The 23,922-nt window shown below is 41.6% G+C and overlaps 1 protein-coding gene across 1 annotated transcript in view; it reads left to right on the plus strand.

Moving 5' to 3' along the window:
• ARHGEF38 (Rho guanine nucleotide exchange factor 38) overlaps positions 1–23,922 on the plus strand; it is a 100,635-nt gene that overhangs the window by 55,962 nt on the left and 20,751 nt on the right. The window contains exons 5-9 of the mRNA XM_044276792.1: positions 7,565–7,582; positions 11,043–11,242; positions 14,470–14,600; positions 20,647–20,751; positions 21,022–21,144. Coding sequence (XP_044132727.1) covers positions 7,565–7,582; positions 11,043–11,242; positions 14,470–14,600; positions 20,647–20,751; positions 21,022–21,144 — 577 coding nt within the window. The remainder of the gene's footprint in view (positions 1–7,564; positions 7,583–11,042; positions 11,243–14,469; positions 14,601–20,646; positions 20,752–21,021; positions 21,145–23,922) is intronic.

Raw genomic sequence — 23,922 nt, forward strand, 5'->3', positions numbered from 1 at the left:
CTCTGATCATTGTCCCATTTTATACCCAGGACAGAAGAGTCTTGTGTTTGTATTCCCCTTTCCCCATTTCCTTAGACTAGTCACCTACATCTTGTTTTTTGAGACAAGAGTCTTGCACAGGTTCTTTCCACCCAGTAACAAAAGAGATGAGACCAACAATGGCTGGGCCCCCACGTTTCCATGGTGCCCAATATCAGCCACATGGTCTGCCTCTATGGCTCATAAACTCTTGTTAGGGCTCTTTTACATGGGCCAAGGATTTGGGGAATTACCAGGAATGAATGTTTGTATGGACGCCCATTCCTGATAATTGGACTGACAAATTTCAGACTGAATTTGGGTTGGTATCTTGAGATTAGAGCAACCAGATTCAGGATTTGTATATTGGTGTAGAGTGGCATACACAGACGATAGGGGGCTTATAGCAAAGATCAAAAAGAGCTTCTCATAACATAGTATATAAGGCCATCCAGTTCGGCCTGTTATCCTGCAAGTTGAGTTAGAGTTTCAAATTTTTCTTCCCAGGACAGAAGGGTCTAGTGTCCATATCCCACTTCACCCCTTTCCATGAACCAATTACCCACACCTTGTTTGTTGACAGTGCAGTTCCTCCGGAGACAAGAGACTTGCACAGGTTCTTTCCACCCAGTAGCAAAATTCGATGGCTGGGACCCCACCTCTCAGTGACGCCTAAGAGCAGACGCATGCCTCTATGGTATGAACATTCTTATTAGGACCGTTTTACATGGGCCGATGATCAGGACAATTATCAGAAATGAACGTTTTTATGTACACTCTCGACGATCACCTGACAAAATCATATTTATAGATTAAATTAAAGTGTGGAACAATTGATTCCTCAGTGTACTGGGGGGGGGGGGGGGATTTGGGGGAGGGGTGATGAAATGGCCCATGCTTCAAAGTTTGTAGAATCTTTTAACAAAGACAACTTATAGGAACCTTGGTAAGGTTTGATGCTCATCCGCCCTATACATCTCCTCATTGTACATTGATCAGTGGCCTGCACAGGTTCTTCCCAAAGCAAACAAACTGCTGCCTCCAACCACATCACAGGAACAGCCCGGCCTTTCTCACATAGTTTTAATATGTCGTTCTTTTGAGAGCATAAAATGTGCCTCTTTCTGACACCACAGCCCGACTGGTATTGAAATCAAAGAATATGAGAAAAAAGCTAATCATGTTGAATAGCGGGCATTGAACAAAATGTTAAATAGATGCTCAACATAGAATATGCTTTTATCTAATGCTGAATGACAGCAAAGAAGGGCTTTACCACAAGGAGTATGGGAATTATGTTCTTATTAAAAGCTTTTTAAAGAGACACTTCCATCAGAAAGGTGTATTTTTTTAAACTCAGTATTCCTAGAAAACATTTTTATTTTTTTTGTTGGCTGTTTCTTTTTCATTTCTGCAGTACTATACCATTGAACTAAATCTTGTCCTTCTGTAGCAGTCAGCACAAAGAGATCATACTACTATATACACTCACCTAAAGAATTATTAGGAACACCTGTTCTATTTCTCATTAATGCGATTATCTAGTCAACCAATCACATGGCAGTTGCTTCAATGCATGTAGGGTTGTGGTCCTGGTCAAAATGCCTTGTTGATGCTAGAGGTCAGAGGAGAATGGGCCGACTGATTCAAGCTGATAGAAGAGCAACGTTGACTGAAATAACCACTCGTTACAACCGAGGTATGCAGCAAAGCATTTGTGAAGCCACAACACGCACAACCTTGAGGCAGATGGGCTACAACAGCAGAAGACCCCACCGGGTACCACTCATCTACAAATAGGAAAAAGAGGCTACAATTTGCATAAGCTCACCAAAATTGGACTGTTGAAGACTGGAAAAATGTTGCCTGGTCTGATGAGTCTCGATTTCTGTTGAGACATTCAAATGGTAGAGTCCGAATTTGGCGTAAACAGAATGAGAACTTGTATCCATCATGCCTTGTTACCACTGTGCAGCTGGAAGCAGTAAAAATGGAGAGAGAAAGACAATCTGTCACAGCAAGCAGTTGGTGGACCTTTGAGCATCCATGACTGGGAAGGTTTAGCCTTGTCCCGAAACCAGTTATTTCCCACACAATACAGACATAGTAGCACCACGAACGCACCACGAAAAGAAAAAAAAAACAGCTTGTGAAATATATATGTGCTAGTCAAATGTCTGCCCAGAAGAGTGTTTGCTTTGTGTGGAGTATACCATTGACACACATGGAGAATATTCTTCCTAAGGAACATGGCACCACCTGTGGACACCTGCTATTACTACATGGTAGCTCCCATTCAGATTTTATTCTAATACTGTTGTATTACACTGAAGATAAAACATGATTGACGATCATAGATCATCAATGTACATAATATCACCGCTTACATAAAAGATGGATAGATAATAGATTGATAATTAGATAGATAGATAAATACACTGAACAAAAATATAAACGCAACACTTTCGGTTTTGCTCCCATTTTGCATGAGCTGAACTCAAAGATCTGAAAAATTTTCTACATACAAAAAGACCCATTACTCTCAAATATTGTTCACAAATCTGTCTAAATCTGTGTTAGTGAGCACTTCTCCTTTGCCGAGATAATCCATCCCACCTCACAGGTGTGGCATGTCAAGGTACTGATTAGACAGCATGAATATTGCATAGGTGTGCCTTAGACTACCCACAATAAAAGACCACTCTGAAATGTGCAGTTTGATCACACAGCACAATGCCACAGATGTCGCAACGTTGGAGGGAGCGTGCAGTTGGCATGATGACTACAGGAATGTCTACCACAGCCGTTGCCTGTGAAATGAATGTTCATTTCTCTACCATAAGCTGTCTCCAAAGCGTTTCAGAGAATTTGGCAGCACATCCAATTGGTCTTACAACCGCAGACCACGTGTAACCACACCAGCCCAGGACCTCCACATCCAGCATATTCACCTCCATGATCGTCTGAGACCAGCCACCCGGACAGCTGCAGCAACAATCAGTTTGCATAACCAGAGAATTTCTGCACAAACTGTCAGAAACCGTCTCAAGGAAGCTCATCTGCATGCTCGTTGTCCTCGTCGGGGTCTGGACCTGACTGCAGTTCGTCGTCGTAACAGACTTGAGTGGGCAAATTCTCACATTCAATGGCGCCTGGCACGTTGGAGAGGCATTCTGTTCACGGATGAGTCCTGGTTTTCACTGTTCAGGGCAGATGGCAGACAGCGTGTGTGGAGTTGTGTGGGTGAGCGTTTTGCTGATGTCAACATTGTGGATCGAGTGGCCCATGGTGGCGGTGGTTTTATGGTATGGGCAGGCGTATGTTATGGACAACGAACACAGGTGCATTTTATTAATGGCATTTTGAATGCACAGTGATACCGTGACGAGATCCTGAGGCCCATTGTTGTGCCATTCATCCACAACCATCACCTCATGTTGCAGCATGATAATGCACGGCCCCATATTGCAAGGATTCATACACAATTCCTGGAAGCTGAAAACATCCAAGTTCTTGCATGACCAGCATACTCATCAGACATGTCACCCATTGAGCATGTTTGGGATGCTCTGGATCGGCGTATACGACAGCGTGTTCCAGTTCCTGCCAATATTCTGCAACTTCGCAAAGCTATTGAAAAGGAGTGGACCAACATCCCACAGGCCACAATCAACAACCTGATCAACTCTATGCGATGGAGATGTGTTGCACTGCGTGAGGCAAATTGTGGCCACACCAGATACTGACTGGTTTTCTGACCCTTCCCCCCCAGTAAGGCAAAACTGTGCACATTTCAGAGTGGCCTTTTATTGTGGGCAGTCTAAGGAACACCTGTGCAATATTCATGCTGTCTAATCAGCACCTTGATATGCCACACCTGTGAGGTGGGATGGATTATCTCGGCAAAGGAGAAGTGCTCACTAACACAGATTTAGACAGATTTGTGAACAATATTTGAGAGTAATGGGTCTTTTGTGTATGTAGAAAATGTTTCAGATCTTTGAGTTCAGCTCATGCAAAATGGGAGCAAAACCGAAAGTGTTGCGTTTATATTTTTGTTCAGTGTAGATAGAACAGTTTTCTTTTGTAGACTAATTATTTTTTAAACTTTAGATTATTTTTTAAATTGCTTAACGTGCAAATAGATGGTAAATGGAACATAGAAGAGAATATATGTCAGAGACTTTGACCTACTGATTTTTTTTACCTATTATTTTTATTATTATTTTTTTTATTACTTACAGTTTGCAGTGATGATTACTTTTTTGCTAACCTAGTGTTTCAGTTTACAGGAGCCTCCATCGACGCTAATTTGCACTGGCCTGATTACACAGGACGATTGCTTCAGCAGTCATTCCTCACCTCATCATGTTATATTCATTATCAGCAGCACATCTCTAATTACACTGGAAGATGTGCTGACAATAATCGGTCATCTTTCATCCTGATGACAGAAGCCCATCAGATGACAAACAAGCCTTTGCTCATTCACTGGCTGCTCGACTGCTCGATTATACGAGCCAGTTATTGGGATTGAACGCTTCTATAAATGCTTTTTCTCGATAATTTGCCTAATTATCTTGCAATCTAATTGGGGCTTTACTCCGGCCTCCTTCAGCCTTATCATATGGACATGAAAGTCTATATTCTGAATCATTTTGCTAGCGTGCTTTGTGCACATACATTGGATGGTAACAGTGATCTTGCTTGAATGCCATCAGAGACTGTTGTCATGTGAACATTAGTGATGAGCGGCAGGGGTCATATTCAAATTCGTGATATTTCGCAAATATTTTGTAGAATATTCGTCATATATTCGCGAATTTGTATATTCATTATATTTTACATTTTCTTTTTTTACACGAAAATCGGCAAGGTAATGATCGCGTAATATGCAAATATTGCGTGCTCAATACAGGCGTGGGTCAAAAACGAATATATAGCACTATAGAATATAGTGCTATATATTAGTTTTTAAAATAATCGTAATTTTTTCCATATGAACACATGATTCCTCCCTGCTTCTTGCTTGTGGGCCAATGAGTCACTGGCCCACAAGCAACTTAAGCAGAAAGAAATCATGACTTCAGATGGAAATAAATTACGAATATTCGAAAAAACGAATATATAGCACTCTATTCAATATAGTGCTATATATTAGTTTTTTAGAATATTCGTAATTTTTTTCCATCTGAAGTGAACACATGAGTCTTACCTGATTCTTGCTTGTGGGCCAATGATGTAATTGGCCCACAAGCAAGAAGCAGGGAGGAATCATGTGTTCAGATGGAAAAAAAAATACGAATATTCGTCATTACGAATATATAGCACTATATTCTAAATAGTCGCGAATTCTTGGAATGCCGATATTCGCGATTAAAATTCGTTATTCGAATATTTGCGCTCAACACTAGTGAACATCAGCAACCTTTTCACAGACATATCCCATACAGAGCATTTTATATAATGCATCTTGTCAATCTCTTTCAGCATCTGCTCATTTTAAATCAATTTCAACTGTGACATAATTGTGTAGGCAGCATTAATAAGCTTTACGTATTGCAATAACTTTTTATGGTTAGGATTGGAAGTTCCGTGTCATATTTTAATCAAAGGGTAATATAATCTTGGTTCCTTAAAGGGGTTGTCCCACAAAAAATATTCTACAGTTTTCAAACCATCACCTGCATCTGAATTCTTTTGTAATTGAATTTAATTAAAACGTTAGCATAGCCACTGAGTTTATTCAATGATATGTATCTGTATAGCGCCACTTGTTCTTTATGTCACAGATATTTCGGATGTGCTAGCGTTATACTGGAGATTTAGCGCAGGTAATGTCGCTGCCACCAGCAGCAAAAAAATTTGACTGAATGTCACAGATATTTCGGACACGCAAACATTATACAGGAGATGTAGCGCAGGTAATGTAACTGTCCGCAGCGGACACCGTGTACGGAAAAAGTACACTGGATGTCACAGATATTTTTAGGCTGCGCACACGTTAGACAGGAAATGTAGCGCAGAAATGTTGCTGTCTGCAGCAGCCAAACAATTGCAAGCTATTTAGTGCAGGTTGCGCTAAAAATTTATATTGTTGCCACACACAATAGTCCTTAAGGACTTTTGGGTCTATAACAAGTATAAAAACTAAAATATTGCTATTTCAATCCCTATACTATCTCTCCCTTCTGCTCTCCAGCATTCCCTGACTAATACGGAGCCGAACACGTGTCATCGGGTGCTATATAACACCCAATGACGTGTTCCGGTCAGCCAATCACTGTAATGCCAGTAACCAACATGGCTACGGCATTACAGTGAAGGGCAGTAACTTACCAGCACGTTGATTGGCTGCGTAGCAGCCAACAAATCTGCGGGGAGGAGACTCGAGCATCACGCTCGAGCACACGCTGTATTCGGCCGAACACCGCGATGTGCCGAGCATGCTTGCCCAACAATAATACATGAATAAAATATTCATTTAGATTCTTGCTTTCTACTATCGTATCTGTTTTTATGCTTATACTGATGGGTGTGAATCGTAATATTTCCAGGCACCGTCCGTTGTCTAGAAGAGTAAGTGCTGTGTGACAAGGAAAAATTCCCCTAAAAGTTCTGATTTCAGAAAACCAATGACTCACTCACTGCGGTTAATTAGGTGCAAGATATTGATCAAGAGATATACATCATTATGGGAAATATTTGTTAGCCTACTGTTATAGGAAGAGTCCTGTTTTAAAACAATTTAAATGTAGAATGTGGTACACTGTGCTCCGTCTGTGCTCAGCCTACCATGGTCTCTATGGGATTACATGATTTTTATGTGTTTTTCAGAAGGTTATGTGCAGAGCCACGTGCATTTGAAACCCCTGTAGCTCAGCACCCACAACATTGACTGCTTGGAGTCATATAATAATCATGCTTATTATTTATTGTTATCACATCAATAATACTCTCTTTTTGAATATACCATCATTTTTTGTACACTGTTCTATAGGATGATGTCAGTCATTGATCGTATGTAAAAATATACAACCTCATAGGACCTAACAGGTGTACAGTACATTTTCCACTACTTTACTATAAAGAGAATATATCATCAGAAAATCACCTATTGTTTAAATTAAGTTTTTAATATTTTTTTTTCTATGTCACTATCTATAATTGAAAAAACAATTCTGTAAGTTTTCACACGGATCACCGAGCCTAATAATAACCTGCTTTTCTGGTTCACAGGATCAACCACTGAAAATAGGTGATGGTCACAGCTTAACTACTCCCCATCGCTGCACAATGACAATATAGCATGTTTAGAAAACCTTCCCATTGACAATCAATATCTTCTGTCTATTGTGCCTATGTGGCTGTTGTAAAGCATATCTCTAAATGCTGTTAAGAAAAACTCGGCCACAATGGTTGTCACCATAATTTTGTTAGAATGCATGTTTTTTTTTTACATTACATCTTTATATTGTCCCTACATCTTTTACTGATAGAAAGCGTTTTAACCTAATTCTATCCATTTTCTCTCTTTAATCCACAGAAAAATATACGGAGAGCAGTAAGTATTTTTATACAACATTTTCAGTAACACATTTTACATCTGATAGCATTAAGGTTGTAGTCACACGAGTGAGTTTTGCTGTGGTTTTTGTTGCAGCAGTTTTGCAAAAGCATGAATCCTCCCCCTCAAAACACTGCAGTTTTTGATTACCAGTTTGCATTAACTTCTGAAAAAATGCACCAAAACCAGCACATGTGAAAACTCTTAGCGTCAGCCCCATGCCAACCCTTTTAGTTGGCACAGTCGGTTCACACTCCCTAATCAGTAACAGTGATTGACAGCTTTTGGCCTATTGCAAACGACCGTATGGCTTTTTCAGTATTTTGAAGTTCGCAAAAAAGGGATCCGCAAAACATACTAATGACGTCCGTGTGCATTCCGTTGTTTGCGGAACGGAACAGCTGGCCCCTAATAGAACAGTACTATCCTTGTCCGTTATGCGGACAATAATAGGACATGTTCTATCTTTGAACGGAACGGAAAAAAGGAAACAGAATGCATACGGAGTACATTCAGTTTTTTTTGCGGACCCATTGAAATGAATGGTTCCATATACTGACCGTATACAGAACGCAAAAAACGGAACGTTAACGGGAAAAAAAAGTTTGTGTGCAAGAGGACTTTGTTTGAGGTTTCAGGTTGCTCCAATTCTAAGCCTGGTAACGAATTTTTAAATAAAACAAAAACTAACTTTATTGCGGATTCATTACTAAAATCTGGGGCAGTACAGCCCACCTAAAGCGTCAAATGCAGGCTAGGGTGCAATAGTTAATCAGAGGTAGGTCTATAAATATTCCCCTCAATCCTATTGCTCCCCATAAGGTGTAAGGATATACTAACAGTGTGTCAGCCTGGTAGTTTTCTACACTGGTATACACCTCAGCTACGTATCAGCTGCTACAAAGAGCAGCAATCACGACCAGCCGTGCTAGTAAGCAGCGCAGTCTATACCAGTGAGGTTTTAGGCAGGAAGTCAGCGCTCTGTATTATGTTTTACAGCAGCGCTCACTTAGGCCTCATGCACACGGCCGTGGCCGTATTGCGGACCGCCAACTTGAATGGGTCCGCAATCCGGAGCTGCGGTGCGGAACAGAGGCACGGAACCCCCACGGAAGCACTACAGAGTGCTTCCGTGGGGTTTCTATTCATGTCTCTGCACTGCAAAAAAATATAACATGTTCTATTTTTTTGCGGTGCGGACGGATCACTGACCCATTCAAGTTGAATGGGTCTCTATCCGTCCCGGCTGCCACACGGACGTTGCCCATGCATTGGGGACAGCAAATTGTGGTCCCCAATTCACGGAATGGCGTGTGCATGAGGCCTTAGTAATAGTGTTACTGACGTAAGGTGCCAATATTTCCCCTACACACTATCACCCTGCCTGTGGAATACTATCTACTAGATGGTGGTTCACCATGTCCACTCAGCATGGGAACCTAATAGCTGCTCAACGCGTTTCAACTGAGGGGGTAATTCCCCTGTGTTATCAGGAGCAGATATTAATAATGGCTGCAAAGACAGAAAGTGCTATCTGGCGCTGATGGTGTGCGGACAGCATTTATCTGGCACTGGAATGGCTGTATGCGCCCGCTTCAACTGCAGGCTTAAATGCCCAATGTCCTGCCCCCTGGGTGTGAGCGTGTGGCAGCCGGCCAATTTGGAGTGTGGGCGGGTTAATTACTCCGCCCCAGAGGCTGGCTAGTCACTGTATCAGATAACAGCCGGGGGAAGTGCTCCAGTAGCGCTCGCAGGTAAGCAGGGGAAAATTAAAAGGCGGCTGTATACATATACTCTGCAATCACACATTGGTGCGCAAATTGAGGGCAGGCTCAGAGAGGGTGAATACAACAGAAGAAAAAAATATATAATTAACCAGTGACATTTGTTCTAGCGCCGATGGTAGAGCTCTTACATCACAGTAATTATGATGTCCCTATGTCAGTGATGGTCAATTATGACACATATAAGGCCAATGACATGGGACATGTTGGAAAGATGGTGTACCCAAGAAGCTTCATATCAGCGTGCACATTAGAAGTTAATATTGATGCTAATACATCCCATTTACCAGGGGCACTACATCCAACTCCATATAGATTAGTAAGTCCCCGCTATTCAAATAGGGACATATAAAACACATGGACCAGGGCCTCACGGAGACCCTCTGAGGTCCCACCTAGAACGTGACCATTAAATAAAACATGCAAACGAAATTGCGTCATTCAGTCCCTTATCCACTGTGGCTCTTTGCACAAAAGGGTTATGTCAATATCGCCTCCCCGTGGAGATCTCTTGACACACTCTATGCCCTGGAACCTGACCTCTTTCGGGGGTCCTCCTTTGTGAGCTCAACGACTAAGAAGGGGTATTCCATCAAATCCTTCATTAACTTTAATACCAAGGGTGTTATCTACCTGTTGACCTGCCAATGTGGCATACAATATGTGGGGAAGACCAAACGTGAGTTGAGACGAAGGATTGGTGAGCATCTGTCTGACATCAGAAATGGAAAAGACAGCCCAATCACATGACATGTTGGTGACCAGCACGATGGTAATACGAAAGAGGTCAGGTTCCAGGTCCTGTTGTCTTACAGTTAATTCAGCACTTGAATGGGGTCCGCGATCCATCTGTTCCGCAACAAGATAGGACAAGTTCTATCTTTTTGTGGAACAGATAACATGTAACGGAGCCCCACAAAAGCACTCCGTAGTGCTTCTGTTCCGTGGTTCCGTTCCGTTCCACACTGCATCTCCAGATTTGCAGACAAGTGAATGGGTCCGCATCCGTGATGCGGAATGCACACGACCGGTGTCCTGTGTATTGCGGACCAGCCGTATGCGGGCCGCAATGCGGCCACGGGGGACACACGGTCGCGTGCAAGAGGCCTTAGTGTATCCTTACATCTTATGGGGAGCAATAGGATTGAGGGGAATATTTATAGACATACCTCTGATTAACTATCGCACGCTAGCCTGCATTTGACGCTTTAGGTGGGCTGTACTGCCCCAGATGTTAGTACTGAATCCGCACTAAAGTTAGTTTTTGTTTTATTTTAATGTTCGTTACCAGGTTGAGAATTAATGACAATTGTAAACGTCTACTTTTCACACTGATTTATCCTGTTAGATATTTGAGGTTGCTTCACCCTTGAGCTTGAGGGGACTCAAAAGGACCCTCTGCCCCATATCAAAAGACCAGTACTATAACTCATCTGTAATATCAGTTGGGCCATGTTATCGATTTTTGCATTGTAACACAGGAGTTTCCAATTTCCCCCTTTCTAGGGACCCATCATATTAATAACTCAACCAGTGTAATATGTCACTGCTATAGCGAAGCAATCTCATAGAACTGTACTGCCTAGTTTATATTGATGTCTAATTTTCTCATTGTCTTAAAATACAGTATATTGCTGCTCGGTGTAACACGCAGACCTATTTTCATCCCATAGAGGCAAACCAAATCTGCTAGACATGGGATCTCTGATGATTAAGCCAATCCAGAGAGTAATGAAATATCCCCTGTTGCTTTGTGAACTGCTGAACTCCACTCCCTCATGTCACCCGGACTACAAGACGCTACAGGAAGCCTTCGCAGCGATCAAAGACATTAACGGCAACATCAACGAGCTGAAGAGGAGGAAGGATTTAGGTACGGTAACAGGCAATATACATTACACATGGGGCATTTCCACAACTCTGTTTATGGCTTTACATAAAAAGTATACAGATATTCCAACTGTGCTGGGTTACAAGTAGCAGCCTGCTCCACAGATAGGGTTCTCAAAGAGGTTCTGCAGCAGCTGGTACATCTTTTATGAATTAAACTTCTCCAACATCCTCACAGCATGGGGTGGGGATTCATGTCAGTTATTAGTTGAAGCTGACATATAAATGCAGGGACCTGTTGCAGATTGACACGGAAGAGATTGTAGATTGCAGTGACATTGGGGTGGATTTTGCCTTTCTGGGGGCCCAAGCAAAATTATATCTGGAGGCCCCTATGGCACCACTAAGCTCCATGTTGCACAGCTAAGATCTGCCCCCCGGCACTGCTAATATAGTGACTCCTTATGTGCCCCCCACATTGCTCCCTTATGGGCCTCCAACACAGTTTGATGCCACTTATGTGCATGCATACAGTATGATGCCCCCTGCTATGCGCCTCACACAGTATAACGCCCCTATATGTGCCCCTTAAACAATATATTGCCCTGGATGTGCCCCTCTTACAGTATAATTCTGACCACGTGTGCCCCTCACACATTAAATTCCCCGCTGCTGTTCTCCTCATACCATATTACGCCCCTATATGTGCCCCTCTAACAATATATTGCCCTGGATGTGCCCCTCTTACAGTATAATGCTGACCACATGTGCCCCCTGCTGTTCTCCTCATACCATATAATGCCCCTTACATGTGGCCCTTATACAGTGTAATGCAACCTGCTGAGCCCCCCACATAGGGCATACTCACCTGTCCATGTTCCCACGAGGAACAAATTATTTCTTTCACTGCAGCCAGGTGCAGCTTATGGCTCCATATTTTACCATTATATTCAACTTAGGACTGAGCAATTATGACCGAAATCAAAATTAGGATTAATTGAACATTTTACCTCGATAATGATTAATTAACGATTATTTAGTTAATGATGTGCAGGGCAGATGGTGGCAGACTCCTCTTTCTGTTTTCATTGTGGTGGGCAGCAATTTCTCTGGTATGCATGGCGGTGCGCTGGATAGTGCCAATGCTGTGCATGCCAGGCAAGCAATGAAACTTGGACAACGTATCTCTGGCACAGCTTTTTTTAATGGAGTGCCATCAGTCTCTAGAGAACATGATTTAATTAAACTAAGCTGGGAGTCTCATCTGTCAGTGGAAGGGCAACATAGACACATGTGCTTTACCCTTTCAGAAACAGCAGCTGGATATGTGTCACAACCAGACAGCTGAGAAGCTCTGACAGAAGCCTTTCAGAACCTCCTACTTGAGTTTTCCTTGTTGTGGTGTTCAGTTCCTCATCTCGTTAGCCTCTCTCAGCTGTCATGTAGTTGGACTGATTGCATCCCTTTAAATTCCGCCCCATAATGCATTACTGGGCGGCTTATAATGTCACGGACGGTGTACAGGAAACAAGACAAAGCAACATGCATATATGACTCACTGGATCCAAAGCTAAGGAACCAAAAGGGAGACCCCTGCACAAAACCTGGCACTTTCCCTGGCTGCTCAGCCTATGCAAAGATCCCAAAGGTGGATGGTTGCATATCCACGTACCTCGACTATATAACCCCTGAACACCCTACAATAGTGACGGGACACGACCACCGGCTCCCTACACCAGACACGGAGGGAGTCAGGGTCACCTGGGATCCAGCAAACAGAAAAATAACAGATAAATGTACAGCACTTAACTTTGTAGCAGACTGGGAAACAGGATCAGCATGCACACACACTCCAGGAAGAAGTATAAGCCGCCCAGTAATGCATTATGGGGCGGAATTTAAAGGGATGCAATCAGTCCAACTACATGACAGCTGAGAGAGGCTAACGAGATGAGGAACTGAACACCACAACAAGGAAAACTCAAGTAGGAGGTTCTGAAAGGCTTCTGTCAGAGCTTCTCAGCTGTCTGGTTGTGACAATATGGTAAGAGTACTTCCACTAGCTTGAGCTTAAATGAGAGTACCACCTGGACTTGAAGGAGACAACCCAGTGTAAGGATGCCGGGAGTTCCACCTTTCTATAGAGTGTACTATAGAGGAGATGGGATACTAACAGGCCGATGTGACAGTACTACCACCACCATCCTGAGTACCACCTGTCCCTGGAAGACAAAACGATTTCAATGGCAGCTAGGAGTACCACCCTTCTATGCAAGGCAATATACTCAGCTGTATATAATATACTATATAGAAAACGGAATGTCTTCAGCAGAGATATTACAGGACTAGCACCTTTGCCATCTTGAGCAGAGTATTAATATGTATAAAAAGTTTATTGCAACTAATTTTGCGTCATTACATTTTTGTAATTACTAAATAAAAGGATACTTTTGCTTTAAGCCTTAAAAACAGACAGGAAACCGTATAATACTGTATGGTGGCATATAGCGCTAAATCTGTAGATACCAGCACATTATACATGTGTAGAAAACTATTGTGGTTTTTAATTAGAGAAGATCCTTCCATTGACAACAGTTGTACCTCCTGGCTCACATAGTTTCTTCTTTCCATACAGCAGGTCAGTCTGAAAGAAGAAACAAAATAATAGTTAAATGTACAAATGTATCCCCAAGCACTGTAAAATTCTGATGGACCCCTCCCCTTTATTGGAAGGGCACCGACTCCAAAGAGTAGAACAGGGGCTTCAACTGTACCCAGAGGACATCGAAGCTGATGCCACTGACATGGACAGCAGCCCCCCCTCCCCCCGGAATCCTGGGGCCACATCGAGTTGTATAGTGGACACACTACCACTCATTGGGTCTCCCCTGAAGCTCCTAGGTCCCATGAAGATTTGCTACAGAGACCCCCAATTACCATATGGTATACTGACATTTATGATACTGGGTGCAACTTGCTGCAGCCCCTATCACTATGCTCCTGGTTCCACTGCCAAATATACACAGAGGTCACAAGCAGCTTTATTTTTAATCTGGCCACCATTAAACCCTGACACGATAGCTTGATAATAGTGTCTGTGGTCATTCCTGAAGTCTTCAGCCAAAAAATGGGGAACCTTTGATTTCTCAATTGATTTGTCATCCAGGCTATGTTTTGACATTGATGTCAATATAACATTACAGAAGCAGCTTGCCCTTTAACATCTATGTGGTAATATTTGATGCCTTTTGATATCTGATATTTTTTCAGTGTTGAAGTACAGGAGGGTTGATGAAGAAGAATCTCTGAAAGACAAATTTTCCAGGTTCAGTATTCACTCAATTACAAAGAAGTCAAAGAGAGTGACCAGCCACCTGAAGATACTGACTGGTAGAGAACAGGCATGTACCGCTTCCACTGAGAGTTTTTAGACAAAGCATGCATATCGCAACTAAGGGTGGGTTCACACTAGTGTTAGGGATTCCGTTATGGCTTTCCGTTATAACATGGTTCTAACAGAAAATAACCGAATCCATAAGACGGATCCATTCTTCTGCCCATAGACTTGTATTATGACGGAATGTAAAACGGAAGCCTTTAAAAGGCATTCCATTTGCTTTCCGTCCTAATAGAAGTCTATGGGAATCAAAACGGATCCGTCTGGGTCCTGTTATGCAAGACTTCTATTAGGACGGAAAGCAAACGGAATGCCTTTTAGAGGGTTCCGTTTTGCATTCTGTCTGGGCATTCCGCTATTTTCCGTTATAACCATGTTATAACGGAAATCCATAACGGAATTCCTAACACTAGTGTGAACCCACTCTTACACTGTATCATCTAAAATCACATTTCTGGTGCCTATTTAGACCGAAGTTAAAGGTAAACTTTCATCACTAAGTGGAGCATACAGTAGACATATATAGACTGACTGGAAGACAGAATAAGATAAAGGGTCAAAAATGACTACTTCTTGATACACAAGTCCTTTAAATAATAAGAAACTAAAATCCAGGTTTTAATCCACTGTCAAACTCTCAGCGATACAGGAAGCTGAGATATAGGGAACTGTTTGCAGAGTCTAGGAACTGAGGGGGCTGCTGTAGCCCTTCAGTTCAATTACCATGCATATAGCAGTCAAGATCTCAGCTACCTGGACCCCTATAAATTTAACTTTGGGGAAGAGTGGGAGTCTTGTCAGTAGGCCACGTTCACACAGTCAGTGTTTAGTCAGTGTTTGTAGTGATTTACATCAGTGATTGAGAGCCAAAACCAGGAGGGAAGCCTACACTAAGACCATTACGTAAGATGTAATGGAAATATTTGCATCTATTCTGTGTTTTTGACCCGTTTTGGCTCAAAATAACTAATGGAAATCACTGGACAAACACTAAGGCCCCTTTCACACGGGCGAGAATTCCGCGCGGGTGCAATGCGTGAGGTGAACACATTGCACCCACACTGAATCTGAACCAATTCACTTCAATGGGGCTGTGTACATGAGCCAGTACATGAGCCAGTACATGAGCCAGTACATGAGCAACGCAGGCCCCATATAAGTGAATGGGGCTGCGTGAAAATTGCAAGAATCCGCAAGCAAGTGCAATTATCATGCATGGTTGCTATGAGACGATCGGGATGGGGACCCGATCTTTAATATTTTCCCTTATAACATGGTTATAAGGGAAAATAATAGCATTCTTAATACAGAATGCTAAATAAATTAGGGATGGGTTAAAAAAATTATAATAATTAAACTCTCCTCATCCACTTGTTCGTGCAGCGCGGCTTGTCTTCTCTCTTCTTTGAGGACCTGGGAGAAAAAGGACCTTTGGTGACGTCACTGCACTCATAACATGGTCCACCACCATGGTGATGGACCATGTGATGGTCCATCGCACTTGCTTGCGATTTTCACGCATCCCCATTCACTTCTATGGGGCCTGCGTTGCGTGAAAAAGCACAATATAGAGCTTGCTGCGATTTTCACGCAACGCACCAGTGATGCGTGAAAATCACTGCTCATGTGCACAGCCCCATTGGAGTGAATGGGTCTGGAGTATTAACCCCTTGTATGCCGCGGTCAAAGCTGACCGCGGCATGCAGAGGGTTTGTGGAGGATACGGGTTCCATCCGCTTCCCCATCGGGTCCCCGCGCTGCAGTGACAGGGACCCGATTGCAGAAAAGACATCCCGATGCCTTCCATAGGCATTGGGGCTTGCCTTCTACGGAAGCCTATGAGATCCAGCCTCTTAGGCTGGGTCTCACAGGCAGGCTGTCAGCATAAAAGCTGACAGCCAATGCATTACAATACAGGTTGCATTGTAATGCCTTGCAGAGGGGATCAGACCCAAGAAGTTGAAGTCCCAGAGTGGGACAAAAATAAAAAGTAAAAATAAGTGTTTTTCTTAATAAAAAAAAATTAAGTTTCAAGTAAAAATTGTAAAAAAAAAAAGAAAAGAAAAAAAGAATAACAGACATATTGGGTATTGCCGCGTCCGTAACGTAACAACCGGCTCTGTAAAAATATCACATGATCCACCCCCTCACCTAAACACCGTAGAAAAAAAACTAATAAAAACAGTGCTAAAACAAACATTTTTTAGTCACCTTACATCACAAAAAGTGCAACACCAAGCGATCAAAAAGGCGTATGCCCCCCAAAATAGTACCAATCAAACCATCACCTTATCCCGCAAAAAATGCGCCTCTACATAAAACAATCGGGCAAAAAATAAAAAAAACTATGGCTTTTATTGTGTAAAACTTAAATAAATGAAAAAAAGTATACATATTAGGTATTGCCACGTCCGTAACAACCTGCTGTATAAAAATATCACATGATCTGACCCCTCAGGTGAATACCATAAATAAAATAAAAACTGTGTAAAAACAACCATTTTTTTGTCACCTTATATCACAAAAAGTGGAATACCAAGCGATCAAAAAGTCATACGCACCCCAAAATAGTACCAATCAAACCGTCATCTCATCTCGAAGAAAATTAACCCCTACATAAGACAGTCGCCTAAAAAAAAACTAAAAAAAACTATGGCTTTCAGAATATGGAGACACTAAAAAATTATTTTTTTAAAATGCTTTATTATGTAAAACTGAAACAAACAACCCAAAAAAGTAGTCATATTTAGTATTGTCACGTCCATAACAACCTGCTCTATAAAAATAGCACATGATTTAACCTGTCCGATGAAAAAATAAAAACCAGTGCCAAAACAGCTATTTTTTGTTACCTTGCCTCACAAAAAGTGTCATCTAGAGCAACCAAAAATCATATTTACCCTAAAATAGTACCAAAAAAAACTGCCACCTTATCCCGTAGCTTCCAAAATGGGGACACTTTTTTGGAGTTTCTACTCTAGGGGTGCATCAGGCCGTCTTCAAATGTGACATGGCAACTTAAAATTATCCCAGTGAAATCTGCCCTCTAAAAACCATATGGCACTTCTTTTCTTCTGCACCCTGCCGTGTGCCCGTATAGCAGTTTATGACCACATATGGTTGTGTTTCTGTAAACTACAGAATCAGGGCCATAAATATAGAGTTTTCTTTGGCTGTTAACCCTTTCTTTTGTTACCAGTAAAAAATGGGAACCTGTCACCTCCCAAAACAATCCCAAGCTGCCAGCAGTGTGTTTCTGATAAAGCCTTTCTTCCTAAAGGCAGATGCAGCAAAAGTACTAAAAACGTTGTTTTATCCCCTGCCGGCACGCTTCTCCACACATGCTTGAAGAGAAGGAGGCAGCGGCCTCCTTGCTTCAAGTCACGGTAACCACGCCCCCTTCGCTGTGACTGACAGCCGGCTGTTCGGCTGGCTTTGCCGAACTCCCTGCATAAGCGCTGTCAGTCACAGCAAAGGGGCAGGGAAAGGGGGCGCGGTTACCGTAATTTGACTTCAAGCATGTGTGGAGAAGCGGGCCGGGCATAGGATAAAACAACGTTTTCAGTACTTTTGCTGCATCTGCCTTCAGGAAGAAAGGCATCATCAGAAACACACTGCTGGCTACACGCAGGCACTGCTGGCAGCTTGGGATGGTTTTGGGAGGTGATAGGTTCCCTTTGAAATGGAAAATCTGCCAAAAAAGTGAAATTCTGTAGTTTCATCTACGTTTTCCTTTAATTCTTGTGGCACACCTAAAGGGTTAACAAAGGGGCCATTTATGTGTGGTTTCTATTATGTAAGCCCCACAGTGACTTCATAACTGAACTTGTCCTTAAAGAAGTGGGCTTTGGAAAATTTCAGAAAAATTTCAAGATTTGCTTCTGAACTTTTAAGCCTTCTAACGTCCCCAAAAAATAAAATGGCATTTACAAAATGATCTAAACATAATCCAAACATAAAGTAGACATAGAGAAATGTAAAGTAATAACTATTATATGAGGTATCTCTATCTGTTTTAAAAGCAGAGAAATTGAAATTTGGAAAGTTGTAAATTAAAAAAAAAAATTGTAGATTTTTATTTTTTAATAAAAATAAAAAATATGCCACTATTATGAAGTACAATGCGTCACAAGAAAACAATCTCAGAATGGCTTGGATAAGTAAAAGTGTTCCAAAGATATTACCACATAAAGTGACACAAATTTCCAAAAAATGGCCTGGTCCTTAAGGTGAAATTTTGCAGGATCCTGAAAGTGTTAAATAAAACGTTTATGGAAACACCAATAATATTATAAAATTGCTGTAGAGAACCTTTCAGGCCCCTATACCAGATAAAGATAACTAAATCAAACAAATGAATTAAAAATAGTACACTTGGTAATTTATTTATTGAGGAAAATAATTCAATACCACACGCCTGAGAGTGACAAAAGTATGTAAACCTTTGATTTCAGTATCTGGTGTGACCCCCTTTTGTAGCAATAACTGCAATTAAACATTTATGTAATTGTTGATTAGTCCTGCACATTGGCTTGGAGGAATTTTAAACCATTCCTCTGTACAAAATAACCATTATTTGGTAGAGCGACTTGTGTGCTTAGGGTTGTTGTCTTGTTCCATGACCCACATTCTCTTGAGATTCAGCTCATAAACAGATGTTCTGATAATTTCCTTTAGAATTTGCTGGTGTAATTCAGAATTTATTGTTCCAGCAATGATGGCAAGCAACCCAGGCCCAGGTGCAGCAAAACAGGCCCAAACCATGATACTACCACCACCGTGTTTCACAGATGGTATGATGTTTTTATGCTGGAATGCAGTGTTTTCCTTTCTCCAAGCATAGACTTCTCATTTAAACCAAAAAGTTATATTTCAATCTCATCAAAAACAAAACATTGTTCCAATAGCCTTTTGGATTGTCCAAAATCCTGCCATGCACACCATTGTTGTTCAGTGTCCTGATGGTAGATTCATGAACATTAATATTAGCTAATGTGAGAAAGGCCTTTAGTTGCTTAGAGGTTATCTTGGGTTCCTTTGTGACCTGGTGGAGTATTACATGCTATGCTTTTGGAGTGATCTTTGTTTGTCAACCACCCCTGGGTAGGGTAAAATGGTTTGAAAAATGTATCCATTTCTACACAATCTGTATGTGGATTGGTGGAGTCCAAACTCTTTCAAGGTGGTTTTATAATCTTTTCCAGCCTGATGAGCATCAACAACTCCTCAGAAGTGTACTTTGTTTGTGCCATGATACACTTCCACAAACATGTATTGTGAAGATTAGGGTTTGGCTACATGCACACGACCGTATGTGTTTTGCGTTCCGCAAAAAAAAGAATGACATCCATATGCCTTCCGTTTTTTTTTTGCGGATCCATTGTAACAATGCCTAAAACGGACAAGAATCGGACATGTTCTATTTTTTTTGCGGGGCTACGGAACGGACATACTGATGCGGACAGCACACGGTGTGCTGTCCGCATTTTTTGCGGACCCGTTGAAATGAATGTGTCTGCATCCTATCCGCAAAAAAAATGGAACGGACACGGAAACAAACAACGTTCGTGTGCATGTAGCCTTTAACAGATTTTTGTTCTTTAAACAAAACAGGTCACACACTCACGTCTGATTGTCATTACATTGATCGAAAACACCTGGCTCTAATTTTACCTTCAAATTATCTACTAATCCTAAAGGTTCACATACTTTTGCCACTCACAGACATATACATTGGGTGATTTTCCTCAATAAATACATAAATAAATAACCAAGTCTGATATTTTTGACTCATTTGTTTTATTTGGTGATCTTTATCTACTTTTAGGACTTGAGAAAATCTGATGTCATTTTGGGTCAAGTTTAGGCAAAAATATAGAAAATTCTGAAGGGTTCACAAACTTTAAAGCACCATTGTAAACATATATATATATATATATATATATATAGATATATATATAGATATAAAATCTAGGCCTAGAAATGTCATATACTAACCACACCTATTAATATTGGATGATATCTTGCTGATATATTGTAACAAACTACAGGTGAAAGACCAGATATTTAACAAAGAAGAAAAAACATTCAGAGGATTGGAAAAGATTGTCAGATCCTGCGTGAAGAACATTTCATGTACACTTCAGCTTATGCAGGTGAGCTTTGGTATGAGCTATATATTATTTTTACTGCTACTATTGGCAAATGCTGGTGATATTATGTGTCTCCCGATCAATGTCTAAAAAAAGGACAGACATGCCAAGCCATACCATTGTCTATTCAGATTTATCCATGGTTCTGGAGGTCACTTTGCCCCATTGCTTTTCTAGAAATCAAGTCCCCCAGACCCAGTTGATCCACAGATATGCTGTTATATGATGATATGCAAGACCACTGTTAAATGGCTGTCTATTGTATTCCTCTAGGATGCTTTGCCTTTGGCTGGCCAAAATGTCATTGGGTTACAAGATCTATTGCATGATGATACACAAGAAAGTCATGAAGATGTTAACCTGCAAAGCAGTGTGGGAACACAGTATGAGCAACTGGTGAGTTTACCTTTCTTAAAGGGATTGTCCCATTAGGGATTGTGAATAAAAGTCTGATCTGCGGAAGTCCAACCACTGGGGAGCCCGCCAATCACTAGAACAGGGGCATGTGTTTCCTATTTGAATGGAACAGTGGAAAAGCAAGTGTGCGGCCATTCCATTCCACTCAACATTGGATTACCTGAGATGGCCAAGTACAAGCACTCAGCTATCTGCCTGCTCCACCATACACCCTGCGACCATCGGTGTGGTGCTGGCAGGTCTGATGAAGTGACGTCATTGTGCCTGCTGCCTCTATCTGCCAGACAGACTGAAGCAGATCTGCAGTAAGAGATCTGCTCTATTCATCGTGGGAACGTGGACTGGGTGAGTATTGATTTTGGAGACACTAAAGTGGCGCCATATTGTGTTGGGAGGCACATCATGGAGCATCATAATGTGTTGGGGGATACATAAGGGGCAACATGTTGTGTTAGGAGCACATAAAGGTGCATTACTCTGTGTTGGGGGCACATAAAGTGGCATTACACTGTGTTGGGGGTACAGAAGGGGGCATCATATTGTGTGAGGGGCACTAAAGTGGGGGCACATAAGAGGTTACCATATTAGCGGTGTGACAGGTGCAGAGCTTAGCAGTGCTATTGTATGAAGCATAGCAGTGCTACAGGGGCCCCCAGATATTACTTGGGGCCTCAGAAATGCTATATCCACCACTGGTTGTGTGGAAGGCTTAAGAGATAAGTATTGCCATTGTTGCTGCCTCACTGATGCTTATTTCCCTCTCCCTTTAGCAGTAAACATTCACATTAGGTCAATATGGGTATGAAATAGTATTTTATATGGAAGAGAGGGAGGTGAAGTCCATTTCAGTGCAGTTCCCAAGCTAACATTCTGTATATACCGACATATAAAACCTGTATGCTTTTTTTTTTTTTTAAATCACAAAATTGCTGCATCCATCATATACATATTCATAGAATAACACTGAGATACATAGTACAGGTGGTTGATACCATAACTAGGCATTTAATCTAAAAGTGCCCAGTGGGCAGTCTGAATGCTAGAAGACCAAGGCAGTCAGGTGATTAAGCAATTATCATCCACGTACATACATAATATTTTTATGTTCTTATTGTCCACACATGATACCATTTTCTAAAAAAAATAAAATCTTCTTTTATTCGTAAAAGTTAGGTGAATAAATCTGAAAGCTCAATTAATGAAAAGGCAGATTTGATTTCTAGATAGTTATCTGAATTAATGAACATAATGATACCCATAACTCATAAGTCTAAATGAATGTGATTAGGATTGACCTATCCAAATGAATGCGATTACTACTGACCTATCCACAAAATCAAATTTACCTTGTGATCAACATTTTAATGAACATGCGAATATAAGGATTAGAGAGTTGTACAGAGCAGGCGTTCCAAAAAATATATAAAAAAAAAGATTGCTATCTAACATTTTGATCCTGCAAAACTATTGGAATTAGTTGACAAAAGCTCATCTCTATGACCCCCTGAAGAATCCAATAAAAGCTGAGCTTCCAAAGTATGACATTAAGGAGAATCTTTCAAATAGTTATAGCCACTGAAGAAGGGGACACTCCAGCCCTGAAACGCGTCTGGTCAGACCCCCCATCTCTTAAAGAAGTAGTGAAGGACAAAGACTGTTGCCTATCATCCGCTAAAGGTTCGCGTAGAGGGTACTATCACATCGGATCTGAAGCCAAACCGGCGGACCCACGTGTGTAGACCTACGACAGCGAACGAAACTCTGGTGGATAGAGAGCCAAACTCCATTTGAACACCGCAGGACGGCTGGGGCCGCACCAAGCGGGTAAGACCGCTCCGACTCTGAGGTCGGTGTAATCAAGTTTGCTACACAGTAACTTTTAGCGGGACATCGCTGAGTTATACATGCAGCGGGACGCCGCTGTATGTTCAGCTTCCCTCCGCACTGAACAAGTCTCACTGTGTGCGCTATTCAGGTAGTACAAAGCTGCCTGTTACAGATACGGATTGCCACTACCCTGTACAACAGTGATAGGAGTGTATATCTAGCTGCTATCCTGTTGTCGGCTGTTCCGCAAATGTGCTGTTACTTTTGAAAGACACTGATGGTTTAAAAAGTTACTGTTCCATTGTCAGCGATTGTTAGTTTCTGCTATATAAGAAACTACTCAAGTTGTTGCGCTTTTATACACAAACATATTTGCTGCTAATTTCAACTTTTGGTGCTTTTTAATATATTTATGATTGTACCGTCACAGTATTTATTATAATATTAATATATTATCTATAGATTTTATTTCATGATTGTTATCTTCTTTTGAAAATAATTAAAGTCAGTGGCCCAATATCTGGAGGTGTGCCCAGTCTCTTTTTATATATCGCTTTCATACCATTTAGAGTAGTGGGGTGATACTACTCGACTGTGGGCACCCCGTGTGGTGGTCACTCAAACCGGTGCGTCTAACTACCTTTTGATTCTATTAAGGAGAATCTGTCACCTGATTCTGGACTATTAGCTGCAGTAGTACATGAGTAGCTCCGGACAAAAGAAGTCCAGATCACTATTTTATATTTTTCAACTACCCACTGTTCCCCTGCTGTCACCTCTGAAAGCTCTTAGGCTAGGTCTACACAACGACATTTGTCGCACCAATGTCGCGCGACAATTTTTATAATGATAGTCTATGTTGTCATGCGACATGCGACATGCTGCGACGCGACAGATGCAAAAAATCCATTCGAGGTGGTACTGCGCCTG

The sequence above is a fragment of the Bufo gargarizans genome, chromosome 1 (assembly GCF_014858855.1).
Source record: "Bufo gargarizans isolate SCDJY-AF-19 chromosome 1, ASM1485885v1, whole genome shotgun sequence".
In the NCBI taxonomy this organism is placed as follows: domain Eukaryota; kingdom Metazoa; phylum Chordata; class Amphibia; order Anura; family Bufonidae; genus Bufo; species Bufo gargarizans.